Consider the following 20,750-nt stretch of genomic DNA (forward strand, 5'->3'; position numbering starts at 1 on the left):
AGAAAAAGAAAAGGAAGAAAACATTCAGGCCAGGGAAGCTGGCAATGCCCAGTCAGGGCAGGAATGGAGGTGCCACACACTGTTCCTCAAAACCTTGGGTAGCAGAGGGCAACCTGAGAAAGCTGGGGGAACAGGGCTTCAGATTCCCTCTTTCAAGCTGAGCCTGGGACCCCCTTTCCAGGCAAAAGCTTGGAGACTAGCCATAGAAAGCTACAGTGAAGCTCACTGCTCACACCCTCACTGCCCTAACACTCAGATTCAGCTATCCCCACCAGCCACAGAGGCACGGCCTGGGGGAGGGGAGTGCTAAAACCACTCCTGCCCAGCTTGGTTCACCTGTCAGGGCAGAGCCTCCTTTTGGTCTTCAGCCAGCCACAAGTGGAACTGACTGGACAGTCTTGGGCAAAAAGTTGCAAATGGCTAGTGAGGGGGATTGTGTAGGCACATCTATGTGTGTGTGTGCGGGGGTGGGGGGGAGGGGGGGAGAGGGGACTGCCAGGGCCCCTAACTACTGCTGGTTGGGTTTAAGCTGGTCCATTATCCCTTCCTCCACTTAGGTGGGGAAACAAGCTCTAGAAATGGAGACCAGGACATCTGTGATGAGACAGGGGCTTCGCTGGGAGTTTCTCCCGAGCTAGCAACAGGGCCTTGAATTTCACCTTTCCCAGGGAAGAAGTCTCCTCGGGTTCTAGAAAAATCCTTTAAAAAGTGCAAACCCCCTCATCTCTTTTAAAAAAATCTTTTACAAAATGTAAATCTGCTCATTGATGCTTAAAACGCTCTAGTGGCTTCCTACAGCAAAGGTGAGAGGCCCTTTACCATGGGCCCTGGCTCTCCTCTGTGGCCCTCACTCCTGGAGCAAGCTCATCCCACCTCTGGCAGTCCCCTTTGCAGCACTCAGGCCTCAGCTCCGAGCCATCTCCTCAGGGAAGCACTAAACTGCCTCAGCAAGAGCAACCCCTTGGAAAGTACCCCATGCGTCTGTCTTGTTCACCACAGAACATTCCAAGCTTGGCACCAAGCTGCTATAGAATGAAGGAATGACTCTGAAGTGGCTCAATGCCTATAGCATGAACCCAGGGGCCAGCCTTCCCACTCAGAACTCATAGGGCCATACACACCTCATTCACAATAGACAAAACCAAACAAGCTCATTACTGTGTCCCTCAGATCGGCAGGCCCCCAGCACAGCCCACAGACCCTGGACAAAGACTTAAAGTCTGCCTACTATGAGACTGGAGGGTTGCAGAAGGCAGCACTGTGTCTTTTGGTTCCTCTGTGGCTAGCCTCTGCTGGTCATGCCAGGAAGGGTGGGTGGGGATGAGGGTCTTAAAGGAGAGGAAGCTGGAATCTCAAATTAGTTTCCTGAAGCCACAGGACACCTCCAATGAAGGCCTGTGGGCAGCCCGGCTGTGCCCCACCCTGAGATCAAAGCCAGACCCTCCCAGGACCCAGAATATGCTTCTTGGAAAGGGCTGGAGCCCACTTCTTAGGTGACCCACACCCACCCAATGGGCCTTGGCCAGGGGCCCGGGGTGTGGCAGAATCTGTCAATCAGGAGGCTGAACCTGCCCCTGCCTGTTCATATTGGAGCCACTGGGCCTCAACCAAGCCCTGCTGCCCACACAACTCACCTGGGAGGCCTCAGGCTTTGCTCTCGGGTCAAAGATCCTCAGTTGCTTGTCCTGGAAAAGCAAAGAGGAGGCAACAAGAGTGCAATTAGGATGGGCTGGTGCCTGGGGGCCAGCCTGTCTCCTGGATCCCAGGCTCTGATGGTCCCACTCCTCAGTATACAGGGCTGGTGTTCAGCACCAGGAGACCCCTCCCCAGGCTGGTTCCTCCTTCTCACCACAGGGGACAGGCTCCTTTTCCTGCCTTAGTCACTCACAATAGAGAACTCACTGACAAGAGTTCACATTTCCTAAGTATCAGGCATGTTACATGCAGGATCTCGCCCCATCTTTCCAACCACCTCGTGAGGCAGTGTTACCACCATGACCCCTTCACAGATGAAGAAACTGAAACCCAGAACAAAACTCGAGGCTACCAGCTACTACACGTGTGTCCAGCCCTGTGCTGGCCCAGAGGGGCTCACGGGACAATGTCATTTCTACACTTAAAAAATCTGGTGTCTAACCAAAATGATGAGCTTACACATCTTAGCCATCACTCAGCACACAGTCCCAGATTACCTCAAGATGGCAATAGGAACAGACAAAAAGGAAACAAAGAAAATGCCTATACCTATATAAGGACTTTATATCTGTGTGTGTGCATACATAAACACATGTGCATAAAGAACTGGGAGAGAGGGGGCAGAATCTGAATCTATTATTTGCAGGCTTGGCCATGACAAGTTCTTTATTTTTTTAATTGATTTGAGAGAGGAAGGGAGGGAAGAAGAGAAATACTGATGTGAGAGAGAAACATCGATCAGCTGCCTCCCGTATGCGCCCTTGACCAGGATCGAACCTGCAACTCAGGTATGTGCTCTGACAGGGCATCCAACCTACAACTTTTTTGGTGAACAGGACAATTCTCCAACCACTGAGCTATCTGGCTGGAGTACTCATGATAAATTCTTAAGTGCTAAAAGGAAGATGCAGAATAACATGGCATGGTGCAATCCTACTTGGTAAAAAGAAACAAAATCCCCTATTTATCTAATCATGTATTTATAGGTTTTGCAAGTTTGCTGAGCAAGGAGAAAGATGTCAACTAGTACAAGCCATGTGTTAAAGATGGGTACCAGGGCTGGGGGATGTGGGGATTGATTAGCTTTTCCTTTTTATTTTTTCATTTTTCAAAATATATTTCATTGATTTTTTTTACAGAGAGGAAGGGAGGAGAGGGATAGAGTTAGAAACATCAATGAGATAGAAACATCGATTCAGCTGCTTCCTGCACACTCCCTACTGGGGATGTGCCCACAACCAAGGTACATGCCCTTGACCAGAATCGAACCTGGGACCCTTCAGTCCGCAGGCCGATGCTCTATCCACTGAGCCAAACCGGTCAGGGCAGCTTTTCCTTTTTAAATTTTGGGATGGTTCCACTTTGTTTCAATCAATATGGATTCACACTTTCATATTTTGAACAACAATGAACCTGCAATGAACAACTGGAATTTGAAATTAAAAGCACAATACCATTTACAATAGCACCCAAAATAGTGAAATACTTAGCTATCAACCTAACAAAATAGGTACAGGATCTCTATGAGGAATACCATAGAACGCTCATGAAAAAATCAAATAACTAAATAAATGGAGAGAGAGATAGTCCATGTTCATAAACAGGAAGACTCAATGTTATCAAGATGTCAGTTCTTCCCAACTTAAACTACAGATTCAATGCATTCCCAATGAAAATTCCAAGTTATATTGTGGGTATTAACAAACTGATTCTAAAGTTTATATGGACAGACAAAAGACTCACAATAGTCAACTAATATTAAAGGAGAAGAACAAAGTTAGAGAATTAACGCTACCTGAATTTGCTCTAAAGCAAAAGCAATCAAGACAATGTGGTATTGGCCTAAGAATAGACTAAACAGATTAAATGAGTAGAAAAGAAAGCCCAGAAATAGATCCCATATAGTCAACTGATCTTTGACGAAGGAGCAAAGACAATAGTGTTTTCAACAAATGTTACTAGAGCCGAAACCGGTTTGGCTCAGTGGATAGAGCGTCGGCTTTCGGACTGAAGGGTCCCGGGTTCGATTCCGGTCAAGGGCATGTACCTGGGTTGCGGGCACATCCCCAGTGGGAGATGTGCAGGAGGCAGCTGATCGATGTTTCTCTCTCATCGATGTTTCTAGCTATCTCTCTCCCTTCCTCTCTGTAAAAAATCAATAAAACATATTTAAAAAAATGTTACTAGAACAATTAGACATCACATGCAAAAAAATACATCTACACTTAGACTACACCTTTCATAAAAATTAACTCAACCTAGCCGGTTTGGCTCAGTGGATAGAGCATTGGTCTGTGGACTAAAGGGTCCCAGGTTCGATTCCGGCCAAGGGCACATGCCTGGGTTGCGGGCTTGATCCCCCCACCCCGAGTAGGGGGCGTGCAGGAGGCAGCCATTCAGTGAGTCATTGATGTTTCTCTCTCTCCCTCTCCCTTCTTTTCTGAAATCAATAAAAATATTTTAAAATAAAAATTGAGAGCTCAATTGCAATGGTTTTCTCTTTTCTCTTAGACCTGTAGCATAAAGATAATTGCAAAAAAACTGAAAGCAACTAAGATATCCCCAGTAGGTGAATAAATACATTGTGGTGCATTCACATAATGGAATATCATTCAGTGATAACAAGAAACAACTAATAGCCCAAACCATAAAACTCCTAGAAGAAAACATAGGGGGAAAGCTCCATGATGTTGGGCTTGGCAATGACTTCTTAGATATAATACCAAAGCATAGGGAACAAAAGTAAAAATAGGCAAGTGGTACTACATCAAGCTTAACTTTTGTTATAATCAAAGAACACAACAGAGTAAAAGAACCTATGGAATGGAAGAAAACATCTGCAAATCATATATCTGGAAAGGGGTTAACATCCAGAAAATATAAAGAGCTCATACAACTCCACAACAAAAAAATCAAATAACCCAATTAAAAAATAAGCAAAGGATTTAAATAGACCTATCTCCAAAGTTATACAAATGGTCAAAAAACATGAAAAGATATTCAACATTACTAATCTTCAGAGAAATGCTTATCAACACCACAATGAGATATTATCTCACACCCATTAGGATAACTATCAAAAATCCAGAAAATAACAAGTGTTGGTGGGAATGAGGCTAAATCAGAACACTTGGGTACTGTTGGTGGGAATGTAAAATAGTAAAGCCACTAGGAAAATAGTGTGGTAGTTCCTCAAAATATTAAAAATAGAATTATCATATGATCCAGCAATTTCACTTTAGAGTACATACCAAAAAGAATTGGAGCCCTAGCTGGTTTGGCTCAGTGGATGGAGCGTCAGCCTGCAGACTGAAGGGTCCGGGTTCGATTCCAGTCAAGGGCACATGCCAGGGTTGCGGGCTTGATCCCCAGTAGGGGATGTGTAGGAGGCAGCCAATCAATGATTCTCTTTCATCATTGATGTTTCCATCTCCCTCTCCCTTCCTCTCTGAAATCAATAAAAATATCTATACTAATAATAGAGGAATATGCAAATTGTCCAGGACACCATCACAGTAACGACTGAACAGCAGGCTGCGTGGGGCGACCAGGCCGGCAGGGGGGCAGTTGGGAGTGACCAGGCTGGCAGGAGGAGTAGTTAGGGGTAACCAGGCCAGCAGAGGGGGCAGTTGCGGGCGACCAGGCCCGCAGGGGGATTGGGGGGGGCAGTTGGAGATGACCAGGCCAGCATGGGGGCGACCAGGCTGGCGGGGCGGGGGGGGGGGCAGTTAGGGGCAATCAGGCAGCAGGCAGGTGAGCAGTTAGGAGCCAGCATCCTGGATTGTGAGAAGGATGTCGAACTGCCAGTTTAGGCCCTATCCAAACTGGCAGTTGGACATCCCCTAAGGGTTCCTGGATTGGAGAGGGTGCAGGCTGGGCTGAGGGGACCCCCCACCCCCTGCACGAATTTCATGCACCAGGCCTCTAGTATTTTTTTTTTTTTAAAGAAAGAATCGGAAACAAGGTCACAAAGAGATATTTGCACACCCACACTCAAAGCAGCATTATTCACAGTAGCTAAACTAAACATGGAAGCAACCCAAGTGTCCATTATGGATGGATGAAGAAACAAAATGTGGTATATACATACAATGGAATATTATTCAGTCTCAAAAGGGAAGAAAATCCTGTCACATGCTACATGGATGAATCTTGAGGACATTACACTAAATGAAATAAGCCAATCACAAAGTGACAAATACTGTATGATTCCACTCATATGCAGTATCTAAAGTAGTCAAATTCATAGACATAAAGAAATTAAAGCCGAAACCGGTTTGGCTCAGTGGATAGAGCGTCGGCCTGCGGACTGACGGGTCCCAGGTTCGATTCCGGTCAAGGGCATGTACCTGGGTTGTGGGCACATCCCCAGTAGGAGGTGTGCAGGAGGCAGCTGATCGATGTTTCTCTCTCATCGATGTTTCTAACTCTCTATCTCTCTCCCTTCCTCTCTGTAAAAAATCAATAAAATATATTTTTTTTAAAAAAGAAAGAAAATTAGAATGGTGGTTGCCAGGGGCTGGGGGAGGGGCAAAGAAGTTGTTTCCTGGGCATAGAATTTCAGTTCTACAGATGAAAAAGTTCTGAAAACCTGTTTCACAACAATGTAAAAATACTTAACATTTCTGAACTGTATACTTAAAAATGGTTAAGATGCTAAGTTTTATATGTGTTTTTACCATAATTTTAAAAAATAGCTATCAGTCCACAAAAAGACATGGAGAAACCAAAAATATATATTACTAAGTGAAAGATGCCAATGAGGAAAGGCTACACATTGTATGACTCCAACTATATGGCATTTGGGAAAAGACAAATGTGAAAAAGATAGCAAAAAGATCAGTGGTTGCCAGTGGTTTGGGGACAATGAGGGAGGGATGAATAGGTGAAGCACAGGGCCTTTTAGGTTGGTAAAAGTATTCTGTATGATACTATAATGGTGAGCACATGGCATTATGCATTTGTCAAAACCATTCTCATTATTAATGTTTCTAATTCTCCCTCTCCCTTCCTCTCTGAAAGCAGTAATTTTTTTTTAAAGGAAAGAGCCCTAACCGGTTTGGCTCAGTGGATAGAGCATCAGCCTGCAGACTGAAAGGTCCCAGGTTCGTGTACCACAAGGTCACAGGGACCTGCCTGGGGTTGTGGGCTGGACCTCCAGTAGGGGGTATGCAGGACGCAGCTGATCAATGATCCTCTCTCTCATTGATGTTTCTTTCTCACTCTCCCTTTTCCACCCTCCCTTAAATCAATAAAAATATATTTAAGGGGGAAAAAAGCATGAAAAAAGATGTGGAGACATGAGCTTGCTGGCACGTGATGTGGAGGGGAAGAGAGTGCCATGTGAAGAAAGTGAGTGGCAGGAATAAAGGGGCAGCTGAACAAGGGACGGGCCAGCTCAGAGATGGCCTGGAAAGCCACACCTCCCTTGGCGGACCGTCCCAGGCTTTCCTGACACACCTCAGCAGGTTCCCAGGGTTCTTGGGTCACTCCTGGCAAAGCTTTCCCTGCTAGTTTAGTGAGCACTTGCTATGTGTCAGGCGGACACCACACACAGTCCAGGATTAGCTCTAAAGCACCACTCCACTCCAAAGCCTCGTGTTCAGGATGTCATTTAGAGAAAGAGATCAGACAGCCAAGGACATTGAGGGACAGAGACAGGCAGAAAGAACAGTGAGAGAGAGAAGTGGGAGGACAGAGAGGCAGAGAGAGACAAGAGACAAAGAGAGACAGAAAGGGAACAGAGAGACACAGGAGACAGAGAGAGACAGGGAGGGACAGAACAATAGAAAGAGGACAACTGTAGACAGAGGAAAGATAACAAGGGATAGAGACAGGGAAGCAAGAGACAGGCAGAGTATAGGGAGAGACAGAGAAATGCCAAGCAAGAGAGATCCCCTCCTGGCAGCAGGAGCAACTCACACCTGAGTGGCAGAGCCACTGTGGAGAGCCAGCAACCTGGATTCAAACACCAACTCCACCACTCAGGTGCTCTGCGATCTGGGCAAACCCAGAGCCCTTGGTAGGATGAGGACAATGGCAGTGCCTCTCACAATCAGTAACAGTCTTGGTCCGTGAGCAGTCCCTAAAGGTAGTTGGGCCATCTAACCAGGGCTCAGGTTGGACACTGGAGGCTGGTCTTGTGCTGATGGGGGTCTACGGGACGGACGGACAGAGGGGGTGGCATAGGCTGTGGGGGACAGCATGTCCTCTGGGCTCACAGTAGCAGAGTGCGGGAGCTATCCATGAGGCAGGTGCACCCCCTAGTGGCTGCCTGGAGAAGCTGGGAGGGGGACAGGAAAGGACTTTGGTGGAATTGGGCCCAGGCCTAGCAGGGGACTCACAGGCCCTGAGAGGAAGAGCTGCTCCATGGTAGGATGGGAGTCAGGCCAGGCATCAGGGAGGTTTCCTCACCAGCAGGGAGATGGTGCTGAGAGGGGGGAGGCTTTGATGGGAAGCATCTTCCAGCTTCCTCCTTCCCTCCCTCCCTCTCCCTTCCTCTCTTTCATTCTATGCTTGTCTCTCTCACACATCAAGGAAACACAGGACAGAGAGGGTTTCTCATTGGAGGCGGAGTTCACAGCCTAAACGCAGGACTCTGACAGGTCGGTTCCCCTGCCTGAGATGCCTGTCCCTTCCTCAGTGAGGGCTCATACCAGAGGACCAGCCCTGACCTCACTGTCCCTTTGGAAGTCATGCTCACCAGCCTTTAGCCTGAGCAACGGCTGCCACATGACCACCTTGTCCTTGAGCAGCAGTTTCTTAGGGGCCAGCAGCCGTCTTATTTACCTCCTGACACCCAAAGCTCAGGCCAATGTCTGGAACCTATTGTTTAATGAACCAAATGAGGGGAAAAGTTAATAAAGACTAGGAAATAGGTAAGTAAAATAAGCCAGACAGAGAAAGACAAGTATCATATGATATATGTGGAATCTAATGAACAAAATAAACAAACAAACAAAATAGAAACAGATTCATAAATACAGAGAACTGACAGGTGTCAGAGGAGAGGGGTTTAGGTGAAAAGGGTGAAGGGATTAAGCAATCAACAAAACAAAGAACAAAAAGAAACAACCGACACTCTACTGTCGGGGAGAACCAAGATGGCGGCATAGGTTAGAAAGGGGAGTGGGGGGAGGTTGACGAGGGTAAAGTGGGGATAAAGGGTGATGGAAGGAGACGTGACTTGGGATGGTGAATACACAATACGTGAATAATGTATCACAGAATTGTAACACCTGAAACCTAAGTAATTTTATTAACCAACTAGAGGCCCAGTGCACGGATTCGTGTACTGGTGGGGTCCCTCAGCCTGGCCTGCAGGGATCAGGCCAAAACCAGCTCTCCGGCATCCCCTGAGGCGTCCCAGATTGCGAGAGGGCAGTTCTCCTGGCTCCCTCCTCTCTGGTTCCCGGTGTGTCACCCGAGAACCACAGCTGCCAAGTCACCGCAGCTTGGCAGCTCCTGCGTTGAGCATCTGCCCCCTGGTGGTCAGTGTGCATCATAGCTACTGGTCAGATGGTCACTTAGGCTTTTATATATATAGACCAGAAGTCCGGTGCACAAAATTCATGCACTGGAGGGAGGAAGAGGGCTCAGCTGAGCCTTCCCCCTCTCCAATCTGAGACCCCCCATAAGACTGTCATCTCAGTCACCAAGTTTTAGCAACTGCCCTCCCCTGCTAGCCTGGTCACCCACAACTGCCCTCCCCTGCCAGCCATCTTGTGCAAGGGTGTGATGGTCAATTTGCATTATTATATAGGATGCCACACAAATAAATTCAATTTTAAAAAATGTTTTAAAAAACCAGGAAATGGGGCCTCCAAGAAGGTGGGAAAAAAATAGTAGAGATGGAAATAGATTCCACCAAGTATACAGACACATTTTTTCCTTCAGAGGTGTCCTTACCTGCATACCCCTCCCGACTAGCTCCTGTCCCCCATTCCCTATCCCTGCCACACTTCCCACAACTGCCCTTGCAGGCTTTTCCTTGCCTTCCCCCCATTCTTCACATGTGGCTTTAGGCCACAATATACTCCAAAAGGTCCTGAAGGTCACCCATGTCCCCAAATCCAACAAGTGAGTGTCCTTCACCTCTTTACAGACTCTACCACATAAACACAGATAGTGCCCACCTTTCTATCTTCAGCTCAGCTTGCTGCCCAGAGCCCTAGTCCATGAACTCAAAAGATATCTCTGCTTGAATGTCCCAGGTAACACAAACCCAACAGGCCTATAGCCAATACCCAGAAGCCAGCATCATAACCGCCCACTCCTCACATCCAGCCCCTCACCAACCCACAGCTGTCATCCCCAAGTCTGCCCCTCTGTACCACCCCTGGCTGAGGACACTCCTCTCCTCTCCTCTCCTAGAAGCTGTAGCACCTTTACTTTTGGATGTGGGCCCTGCGATGCTCTGTCCACAAGGCAGCTGGGAGTTTTCAAAATGCAAATCTGTTCACTCCACACTATAGGCTGCCCCTCTTCTGGCTTTAATCACTCCAGTGTTTTCTGGTTGTTTCTACAATAACAAGCACAACCCTTGTGCACTCGACTCTGCTCTCTGCACACAGCCCTGCCCTGGCCCCTCACCCAGAACCTCTCTATGTCTCATGTCGTTAACCCTTTTTTCAGAGCCTGTACCCAAGTCCACTGTCTATGGCCAAGCCTTCCCGGCTACTCTGACCAGCTTAAAGCACTTCATGTCTCTCACTCAGATCCCATTTCACAGGTCAGTTATTGTTTAACTAGAGGCCTGATGCATGAAATTCATGCAAGGGACTCTGCCCCACCCCCACCGCCCTCACCCCGCCATGGAGGCCTTCGCAGCCCCTGCTTCATCCAAAGGTTGTCCAGAAGGATGTCTGGTCTAATTTGCATGTTATGCTTTTACTATTACAGATCTGTCTGATTCCCTAATCCACAATGGCCACCCCCACCCCCACAGGACTGGGCAAGCATGGGGCCTGGTGTCAGCGAGGACTACGAGGTCTGCATACTGGGTATAAGGGTTGACACAGCATCCTGAGTCTGAATTCTCCTAAAAGTTCGGACAAAGCAGATAGGCAGGCAGGTGAGGCAGCCTGAAGTTGGTGATGGGAGCCAAATGGCACAAACCAGAGCCCAGCAAGGCCAGAGTGGGGCTTTACTTGGGCCCTCATCTAATAGGGACCCCAGGCCCTGGTACCAAGGTGGGATAGGTGTTTGCAGATGTAGGTGTGAGCCTGAGGTGGGAGGCCAGCTGAAGTAGGGGAGGGGCTCATGTGCCTTTGCCCCATAAATACCACCCAGCCTGACAAATACAGCCTAGAATGTGTGCTCCATGACACCATAGCCCTAAGAGGAACAGGGCATGCCTCAGGCCCACCACAGGCACTGACTTGAGCCTCACCTCCCACCTGCTTACCTTGCATGTTGTGCTCACCAGGGCTCCATCTCGGCTCCAGACAGCACCCTGCACCAGGTCCCTGTGGGCTGCCAGCTCTGCAGAGAAGCAGCCAAGGTCAAGAGGGGCAGCAGGGTCCCCACACCCTGCCCTGGGCAATGAGAACACAGGGAAGTAGATGGGCCTAGTTGGAGTTAACGCTCTGGGGTGAAGGCCGCAGCTGCCAGAGTCCCTTCTCAGGTGGGAGGAACAAGGGCAGCAGCTCCTTCCAGATATTCTGTACTACATCCAGGGGCTCCTTCCTCAGCCCTACCATGGTCAGGCCATGCTCCTACTCTGAAACCTTCCAAGGTTTCCTGCACCCCACCCTCATGGAACTGCTATGTTGTACTGAGGAATAATTAAACTCTCAGCACAGTGCTGGGCACGTGATAAGGGCTTGAGATGATAGTTACAGGTGGGGTGATTCCCTAATGACATCTGCCTAGTGACCCTCACCTCTACTTCAAGGGTCAGGCTGGTCTCTTCAACTGTGCCAGAAACTCTTTGGGGGCAAGCCTGCACCTTGTACTTTCCATTCCTTGTGGCACAAGATGCCTCCATGGTGGGCACTGACTAATGCTGTCAGGAGAGGAACCCTGAGACTCCTAGTTATGGCCTCAGCCCCACTGTGAGCTTGGTGTATCCTGGACACTGCACAGCTCTGGGGTGCCAGTTTGTCCTTCAACTCTCTGAGCCTTGTGTATGTGTTTGTACGTGTTTAATTTATTGATTCTAGAGAGGAAGGGAGAAAGAGAAATATCAATTTGTTGTTCCACTGATTTATACCTTGATTGACTGAGGCTTTTATGTGCCCTGAACAGATTAAACCCACAACCTTGGTGTATGTGGGTGACATTCTAACTAACTGATGTAGCTGGCCAGAGCTGAGCCTTGTGTCTTTCCCCTAAAAAGGAGGACTCTGCAAAACGGACTCAGTGACACTACCACAAAAAACACTTGAGCTCAGCTGAGGTTCATACTGCAAGGTCATAACAACTCAAATACTGAGGTGTCTGGCTCAAAGTTGTTATCATGCTCTGGATGTCTGTGTCCCCTCCACATTTCACATGTTGAAACCTAACCCTCATTGTGATGAAATTTGGAGGTGGGAGCCTTTGGGAGGTGATTAGATCATGAGGGGGGAAGCATCCATGAATGGCATTAGTACTTTTATAAAAGAGAGCTCCCTCCCCTCTTCCACCATGTGAAGACACAGGGAATAAGATGGCTGACGATGAATCAGGAAGTAGGTTCTCATCAGACACCAAATCGACTGGCACCTTGATTTTGGACTCCCAGCCTCTAGAACTGTGAGAAGTGAATTTCTACTGTTTATAAACCACCCAGTCCATGGGATTTTGTTACAGAAGCCCATACAAACAAGGTCAATCTATATTGGGAAGATGAGAGGAAGAAAAACATGGCAAGGCAGGGATGGGTTGGGACTATAAGAGAGCAAATTCTCATTTCATGGGTAGAAGTTAATAGATTGTTTTCAAAACTGAAATGACATACAACTCAAGAAAGAACAGTATAAAACAGTTATTTAGACATGTGAAGGATAAAGTAGAAACAACAGCTGTAATTAAAACAGGTGCCACAGGAGATGGAGATGGTGGGGTGTTCATAAGACTTGGTTTTATACTATGTATGAGTGAGTTTTTGATATTTACTTTACAACTCATGATATCAAACACATAAACAAAGAAACAGAACATTTTCCAGGAGGGGGCTGCCCAGAAAGTGACGTGGCTAGTGTGGCTCATACCTGTTAGGGGCTGCTGCTTAGCCACATCCCAGACCTTCACGGCTGTGCCTGCTGTGCTCACCAGGATGCCATCCACAGTGGGGTGGAACTGCAGCACCTCTACCCGGGTGTCCTCAGGGCCCAGCACCAGCCCAGGTCCCGAGGGCAGCGCCTGGCCAGAGGCTGGCAGTCTCCATAGTTTCATCTGCGGGAAACAGTAAGTTTGTGAGCCCAGGAAAGGAAGGGTCCTCACTGCCCCCAACTCCAGGGGTCATGCTTGGGCATGAGGCTGTGTGTCTGTGTTGGGAAAAGGAGGAAGACCTGGCTCAGGATCATGAGTGTGGTTAAAGGCTGGGGGAAATGGGAGCAGGGAAATCAGGGGTTCTGATCCATCTCTTCTGAGCCTCCCACACTACCCCAGCCCTGATGTCTTTAGGAGTCAAGCCGTAGGACAGTACATCATAGGCAGGGCTCCGGCAAGTGCACAGGAGTATGTGGGAGTTGGTGTGAGTTAAGGAACTAAGAAAGTCTGGGCTGGCCTAACCCTGCAAATCCGTGGAGGAGCTGAAGGGGTAGTGGGAGGAGTTGGACTAGGAAGGAGCAGGGCCCCAGAGGCCCAGGGGGTTCAGAAGGCCCCAAATAGGAGTGGGTGGGGCATTGAGTAGCTCTTCTAATGGTTCCACTCACCGTCCTATCTGCTGAGCCTGTGGCCAGGAGAAAGTCATCAAAGGGAGAGAAGTCCAAGTCCGTGATCAGGTCTGCGGGAGAGGAATGGTTGACTCAGGCCCAATAAGAACCCGCCAGAACATCCTGTTTCCAGCCCAATGTGCTCTTTTCCCAAGGCCTGGAATCAAAGCCCAGGGCTACAGAGGTGACATCTCTGCACACATGGAAGCAGGCTCAAAGTCCCAGAAGGAGGGCATCTCTGCAAGCTATGGGCAACTGCCATAGGCCTGCCTGCAACACATTTCCCCAAGAGCCCTGTGGACCCAGGGTGGCCAAAGACCTGGCATGGAGAGGTCAGCAGGGCAATGGGAAAAGAGCTCCTCGCTGATGTGGCTTAGTTGGTTGAGTGTCATCCCATGCACCAAAAGGTCACCAGTTTGATTCCCACTCAGGTCTCATACTCAGGTTTAGGGTTCAATCCCCAATCAGGGTGCCTAAGGGAGGCAACAGGTGGATGTTTCTCTCTCACATTGATGTTTCTCTTTTTCTTCCCCTCTCCCTTTCTTTCTAAAATCAATAAAAACATATTTAAAAAAATAAAATAAAAGGTATTTCTGTAAAAAAAACAACAACAAAAAAAATCCTTGGATTACCAGGAACCTGAAGTCACCTAAAGCCCAGAGCCTAGCATAAGGCTTGGCAAGAATATGTGAATGAACACAGTTCTGGCCCCACTGTAGTCGGACTGAGTGGGATTCACAAACCACTCAGTCTGACTGTCCCTCAGCACTTCCTCAGGGAAACATATACATCTGTGCAGATGCAACAAGGAGCAAGCTCTGCCCACAGGGGTGACCCATAGATCAGGGGTAGGGAAGCCTTCAGTGAGATGCATGGTGAATCCTGGAGGAGGCAGTAGGGGGAGGAGGAGGAAGGTGGTTGTCACATGCCTGACATAGGCATTCTCTACCCCATTACTGCCCCCAAAGCTAGGGCTGACCAGTCCCAATGTGGGAATTCACCTGATCTGTGTGCCCCAGCAGCCAGCTCTCTCTTAGGAGAATTAAACCTGGAATGGGAAGGCCTACCAACAGGGTGCTTTAGGGACTGGCCTAGGTGGTGGGTCACCAGCTCAGAGGGAGCTGACAGCTTCCATGCCAGGACCCTCCTAAGATCTGCACATCTAGCTGCTCCTTTGATTCTGGAAGCTTCCCAGGAACCTCCCAATAAATTTATTTTTGTCTTAAGCAAGCTGGAATTGGTCTGTTCTTTACGACCAAAGAACCTGAACTTCCCAGCTCTGGCGGGTGGGGGTTGGGGTGCACAGAGTGAACCAGAGCCCAGAGGGGAAATGAGACTGGGGGAAGGGGGGGTGGCAGAGACAAGGCCAGGGCTTGAGTGTTGAGGGGAATGTAAGCAGGACAGCCAGGCCTGTATCACCACAGCAAAGAGCAGAGTGGCCACCCTACTGCCTGCCTCTCCACAGGCCAAGCATGACATTTTCCTCCCGGCCAGAGATAAGGAAGAGAAAGGGGAGTATGAGGACAGGTACACCTTGGGACAGCCTCAGCCTGGACTCCTGGCCACAAACCCCTGCTGCCCCACCCTGCAGACTCCGAACTGGACAGGGCAGGGCACAGGCCTGGAGCAACAGCCAATGTAGGCAGTCTGGCACGCTGAGGGAGTAAGAGGTAGTAATGTGACCGATCTGAGAAGCCTGAGTCCTTCATGTGCATTTATCTCACCAAAACCGCAGTGACCCACCAGGATGGCACTGTGGCATCATCACCCAAGTGGAGGACAAGGACACAAGGACAGAGATGTGAAGTAACTTGTCTAGAGCTACACAGCGAAGAAAGGGCAAAGCTGAGGGTCAGGCCAGGTTGTCCAGCTTCAGAACCTACAGACTCAGCACGTCATCACACTGCCTTTCCCAAATTGGGGCACATCCCCGGCTCATCCCACAGCCTAGACATGCAGAAAGGCCCTCTAGATGCCTCCCTGCCCAAAGAGCCACTTGGCCCTGAGGCAAGACATAGAAGGCACCCCAAAGTCTGGGCATCCTGAAGACAGGGCAGTAGCCAGAGCCCAGCAACACAGTCTCCCCACCACCATTGGGACTGGTGCCTTGAAGGCAGGTTCTAAGAGAGCTGGAGCTCAGCTATTCTCACTGCAGCTTCCCAGCAAGGTTGCTCCTGCAAAAAGAGGCTCTGAATAGTTGGAGCTACAGTGAGGCTACCACCTGCCAACAGAAACCTGGTCCAGCTTCTATTTGGAACCCCCAAGTCACAGGGCACTCACCACCTCACAAACTCCACCAATTTGGAGCAACTCTCCCGTGAATAAAAAATATCTAGAAGCAAGCAGAAGGGTGCCTAAGAGCACACGGTCAGATAGACCTGGCTCTGCCGGCAGCAATATCAACATTGGCAAGGTCCTAACCTGAGCCTCAGTTTTCCTAGCTGAAAAGTGGGTTGCTTCTAAATATACTTGAAAAAGGCGTGAGAGTAGATGAGAAAGCAGACTTCTTACATGTGCTGCAACACAGGTGGATCTCAAAGTATTATGCTAAGTGAAAGAGGACAGATTCAAAAGACCATGCACGGTATTTTCCATTTATGTGAAATGTTCAGAAAAAGCCAGTCTATAGAGCAGAGGCTGGCAAACATTTTCTGGAAAGGGTGAGGTAGTAAATATTTCAGGCTTTTAGGGCCATATGGTCTCTGCTCAACGCTGCAGTTGTTGAGAGAAAGTGACTACAGACTGGCCATCGATGAAAAGGCCTGGCAGTTTTCCAAAACAACAGTTTACAAAGACAGGCAGCAAGCCAGATTTGGCCACACCAGTAGCTTGCAGACCCCAGCTGCAGAGGCACAAAGTATATCAACAGTTGCCTGAGGCTGCAGTGCCTGAGATGGAAATGGTTTAAGCACAAAGGAGCATGAGGAATCTTCTGGGGAAATGTCTAAAACTGAATGGTGGTATATACAAGCCTGTAACTTTAATAAAAGTCATCAAATTCTTCATTTAAAACAGGTAACATTAATGATATGTAAATGATATCTTGATAAAGTTGTAAAAAGCTTTAAAAAAGGATTAGATGAGAAAATGGGGGGGGAGGCATAGAGAGGGCTCCATCAATCTTCATTACTGTTATTTTAAGAACTGCCATCGTCATCATCATGATTCCTACATTGAGCTGCACATCCACATCAGGGACCAAAGGTTAGCCCCCTTCTCTCACCTAAGGCCATCCAACAGACAGCCAGGAATGCAGGCCAGGACTGGCTCACAGCTCCCAAAGCTGGACAGGGAGCAAGGAGACAGCCGGGGGCCGTCCTAGGAGAGCAAACTGTTTCCTGAAAGTGGGCAGATTGCCAGGCAGGTTGTTGGGAGCCCCTAGAAGTAGCTGTGGCAGACAAAAGCTCTCTTTGTGACAATTTATCTCTGGCCCTGCAGCCCAGCCCACACTTTCCTTGGAGAGCTCTGAGGAGTCTGGCTGGGGAGGAGGCCTGGTGGTAAGGGGTGGTCTCCTAAGCTCCAGGAAAGGACACGGGGCTAAGAACCACAGAGTTGAGTCCTCTGCAGTAATAGGAAGCCAGCATCAGGGAGTCTGGTGCAGGCTGGTGGTGGATATCCCCCTTCCCCCCAGCTTAACACATGGAGCACCAAGCCTTCTTCCTCTCTGCCAGGCCCGAATTCTCTACCAGGATCTAGCCTTCTAATCAGGACCCCCACCTGTCAGAAGGAACAGTGACAACAACAGGAGGGACCTGGAAAGTCACGGGCCTGTGAGACCAGGTGAGTATGAATCCCTGGCCCCAGAGGAGGCGAAGCAAGTTCCAGACTTCCTGGATCCAGCCCCCACTCACCAGAATGGCAGCCCAGGTGGGTCACGTGTCTCTTGTTCTCTCCCTGGCCTTCCAGAGGCACAATGCCCAGCACACCTGCCAAATAAACACAGTTGCTCTGACTTCCAGTCTAATGGGGACCATCTACCTCCCAGCCTAGGACTCCCAGGGTACACAAGATCTACTAGTAAAAGCTCAGCCTTGGACCTTCCTAGAGCCTCCACCAATTGTGAGATCCCATCCCTCTAGATATAATAATTGGCCCAGGATTAGGTGCTTGCCCCACACAAGAACCTTCTGTGACACTGGATATAGAAGGTAGTGGGGAAAGAGACTCTTTTTGGCACTGGGGATCATAAGAGGTAAGGTGCCAGCAGCTGCCATTTTCCCCAGCTTTACCTAAGAAAGAAGTCATTACCCAAGGGCAACAAAGCTGAGGGCAAGAGAGAAGGCAGGATTTATAGCACACATGAGCCTCTGGATACAGCTCTGCCTGAAGTCCCTGGACTTCTTAGATATACAAGTCAAAAGGATATCATTCTTGCTTAAGAATTCAGTTTGTGCCTTAGCTGGTTTGGCTCAGTAGATAGAGCATTGGCCTGTGAACTGAAGAGTGCCAGGTTCAATTCCGGCCAAGGGCACATGCCTGTGTTACGGGCTCGATCCTCAGTGGGGGACATGCTGGAGGCAGCCAATCAATGATTCTCTCTCATCATTGATGTTTTTCTCTCTCTCCCTCTCCCTTCCTCTCTGAAATCAATAAAGAAACATATTTTTTAAAAAAAGAATTCAGTTTGAGGTTTGAGTTATCACTGGCAACCAAAAGAGTCCCAACTAACGCAAGGAGTTTTATAAATCTTGGTTCCTATTGATCCTAACCACACGAGGCTCCCAGAAAAGGAGTGGGTAGCACATGGCGACAACTAGAAAACAAAGGCAACAGCTCCCTCCCCACCCTCCGGGTCATGCTCTTGAAGACCAGAGCCAACATGGTTTATACAAAGCATACACACACATTCTCACCAAAACCGATCTGATCACTGCATGTCAACCAGTTTGTAGGGATCTAAGGCCCTGCGTAGTGCTAACTTCTGAGATACCTTCAAGCCTCCAGCCTGCGATGAGTCTGCCCTTTTGCCCCATCCTATTTGGGTGACAATGTCTGAATCTCCACACCCATGTCCCCCTCCCTACCTGTACGGTCGGAGTTGAAGGCAATCAAGCTGCAGCTGGATTTGATATGGTTCCCACAAGAGGAGGTAGTTCCTGCTCGAATGTCAGTGATCCAGGCCTGGAAATAAACAATAAGAACCCTGAAGGCCAGGGCTATGCAACTGCCTAAAACAAGGGTTGAGGCATGATTCAGGGGACCTTAAAGCTGCACCATTAGAGATGCATTCCTTTGCATCAAACTCTGTCCCCATTCACACAGGCCCTTAAAAAATGCAAAAGTTCTTGAAATGATAAGCTAAGTCAAAAAGGGACCAGATTCGATTATTAAATCAGTTCTCTGATAAGGGAGAGGAGGCTGTCAAAAGGAAACTCAGGTTGAATGAAGTCAAGGGACTAACTGGGCAGTGTTCACTCACATTTGTGTGTTGTTTCTGTTAAAAGGAATAGAGAGAAACAGAGGACAGAGAAGTGAGCACCTAGACAGAATACAGACTCAACTTCCTCAACTGTATTGCTGAAGACCTCCACCGGAGTCCAGGGGTCTTCTCCAAACACTAGGAGAAAACCCCCAAGCCCAGAGAAGGGTAAAAGCAAGGCCTTCCCAGGAAATCCCATAGTGAATGACACACTGCCAAGAAAAGGCAATAGTGTTAACACCCCCACACCCGAAGGAGCAGAGGAGCACTTTTTCTGAGACTAAGATAGGCGAGGTCCACATGTTTTCTCTGTTGGTATCAAAACATCATTCAACACTCCTTCCTGCCACCTAGCAATCGAGCACTCACATATCCCCAATTACCCACCCACAGTGTCCCGGAAACCACCTCCACCACGGAAACCACCTCCACCAAGACCCCGCCAAGCAATGTTCACCTGCCTCTGATAAAAGAACATTATCATTTTGCATTCTTTTTCCTTCCTGATTCATGTTTACAGTACAAATACAGTGACAGGAAATACTTTTGAAAACAAGAACAGATCACCTGTTCTCCCATTTCCCTAATATAAACTGTTTTAAATTCCCTCCATAATCTGTTTCCATGACTGTCTGTTTACCTTGCTGGAATGAGGACCACCTGGGAACAAGCCCCAGGAACCCTCAGGGACACCCAGACCCCGCCAAGCAGTACTTACTGCACTCAGAGGGATGATCTCAATGCAAATCTGAGCATCTCTCCCCAAACCCCACCCCATTTCCTTTCCTAACTCCCCACTGCACTCAGAAGAAAAGCCAACTTCTTCCTGTGGCCTTCGGATTCTGCAAGATCGCTCTGGACTCATTGGGCAACATGCTTCCCCATCACTGCCTTCCATCCACCATGGCCCATTTCCGTTCCTCCACCAGGCACTTTCCCACCCCACTCTCCCTCTAGCTGGTTGCATCCCACCCTTCCAGCCTCAGCTTAAGTGTCACTTCCTCCCAGCAGCCCGCCCTGATCACCCTGGTGAGATTAACCCCCACCTCACTGTCTATCTCCATCTCTGCAACCTGCCGTGATGATGCAGGGCATTTATTAAAACTTGCAATGCCCTTGTATGCCTGGTCTGCTTGCTGGCGGTCTCCCTCGTGAGGCTGTATGCAACACAGGAAGGAAGTGCTGTCCTATTCACTGCTGTGGCTCCAGCAGCTGGGCACAGTGCATGGGAGATGCAGGAGAAATACTGTCAGGAGGTGAAAACCAGGCTTCTGCCCCCGGCTGTGCTGATGTGCACTGGCCCCTGGTCACTACATAGGGTCAGTTCCTAGGCCCACTTATTGAACCACACTGCCAGGCCCTCCAAATAACATGAGGAGCAGCAGACCAGGGGTGGCATCCGCCCTGAAGCACACTCCTCGAGAGGCCCGCGGCCTTCCAGGGGCCTGAGAAGTCCCCCAGTACCTCTGGGCTCCACCTCCTTGAGCTTCTCCAGGCCCCACCCGGCCCCTGGCAGCATCACCCCGAGGAAGGGAAGAGCCAGCAGGGAGAGGAAGCGCCGGCGGAAACCTGAAGGAGCGGTGCGGCTCCCCGCGACCATCTGACACAGTGGGACTCGTCAAGGCCAGGGCAGAAAGGGGCATCTCCCACACCCTAGCCCCAGGCAGGAGTGACTGGGAGTCAGGGAGGAGGAGCTGGCGCCAGAAGCGGCCGAGCTGCGGCTTCCCGGCGAGGACGACCGGAAACCGAGAAGGCAGGCAGGCTTGCGGGCTTCA

The 20,750-nt window shown here is 49.1% G+C and overlaps 1 protein-coding gene across 1 annotated transcript in view; it reads right to left on the reverse strand.

Moving 5' to 3' along the window:
- CORO7 (coronin 7) overlaps positions 1–20,575 on the reverse strand; it is a 56,097-nt gene extending 35,522 nt beyond the window's left edge. Inside the window, exons 1-7 of the mRNA XM_006757928.2 lie at positions 20,440–20,575; positions 18,581–18,724; positions 17,408–17,482; positions 13,557–13,627; positions 12,891–13,074; positions 11,102–11,178; positions 1,635–1,685 (exon numbers count right to left, since the gene is read on the reverse strand). Of these exons, the coding sequence (XP_006757991.1) occupies positions 1,635–1,685; positions 11,102–11,178; positions 12,891–13,074; positions 13,557–13,627; positions 17,408–17,482; positions 18,581–18,724; positions 20,440–20,575 (738 nt within the window). The remainder of the gene's footprint in view (positions 1–1,634; positions 1,686–11,101; positions 11,179–12,890; positions 13,075–13,556; positions 13,628–17,407; positions 17,483–18,580; positions 18,725–20,439) is intronic.
- Between the last annotated feature and the right edge of the window lie 175 nt (positions 20,576–20,750).

Source organism: Myotis davidii, unplaced genomic scaffold, assembly GCF_000327345.1.
Source record: "Myotis davidii unplaced genomic scaffold, ASM32734v1 scaffold555, whole genome shotgun sequence".
In the NCBI taxonomy this organism is placed as follows: Eukaryota; Metazoa; Chordata; class Mammalia; order Chiroptera; family Vespertilionidae; genus Myotis; species Myotis davidii.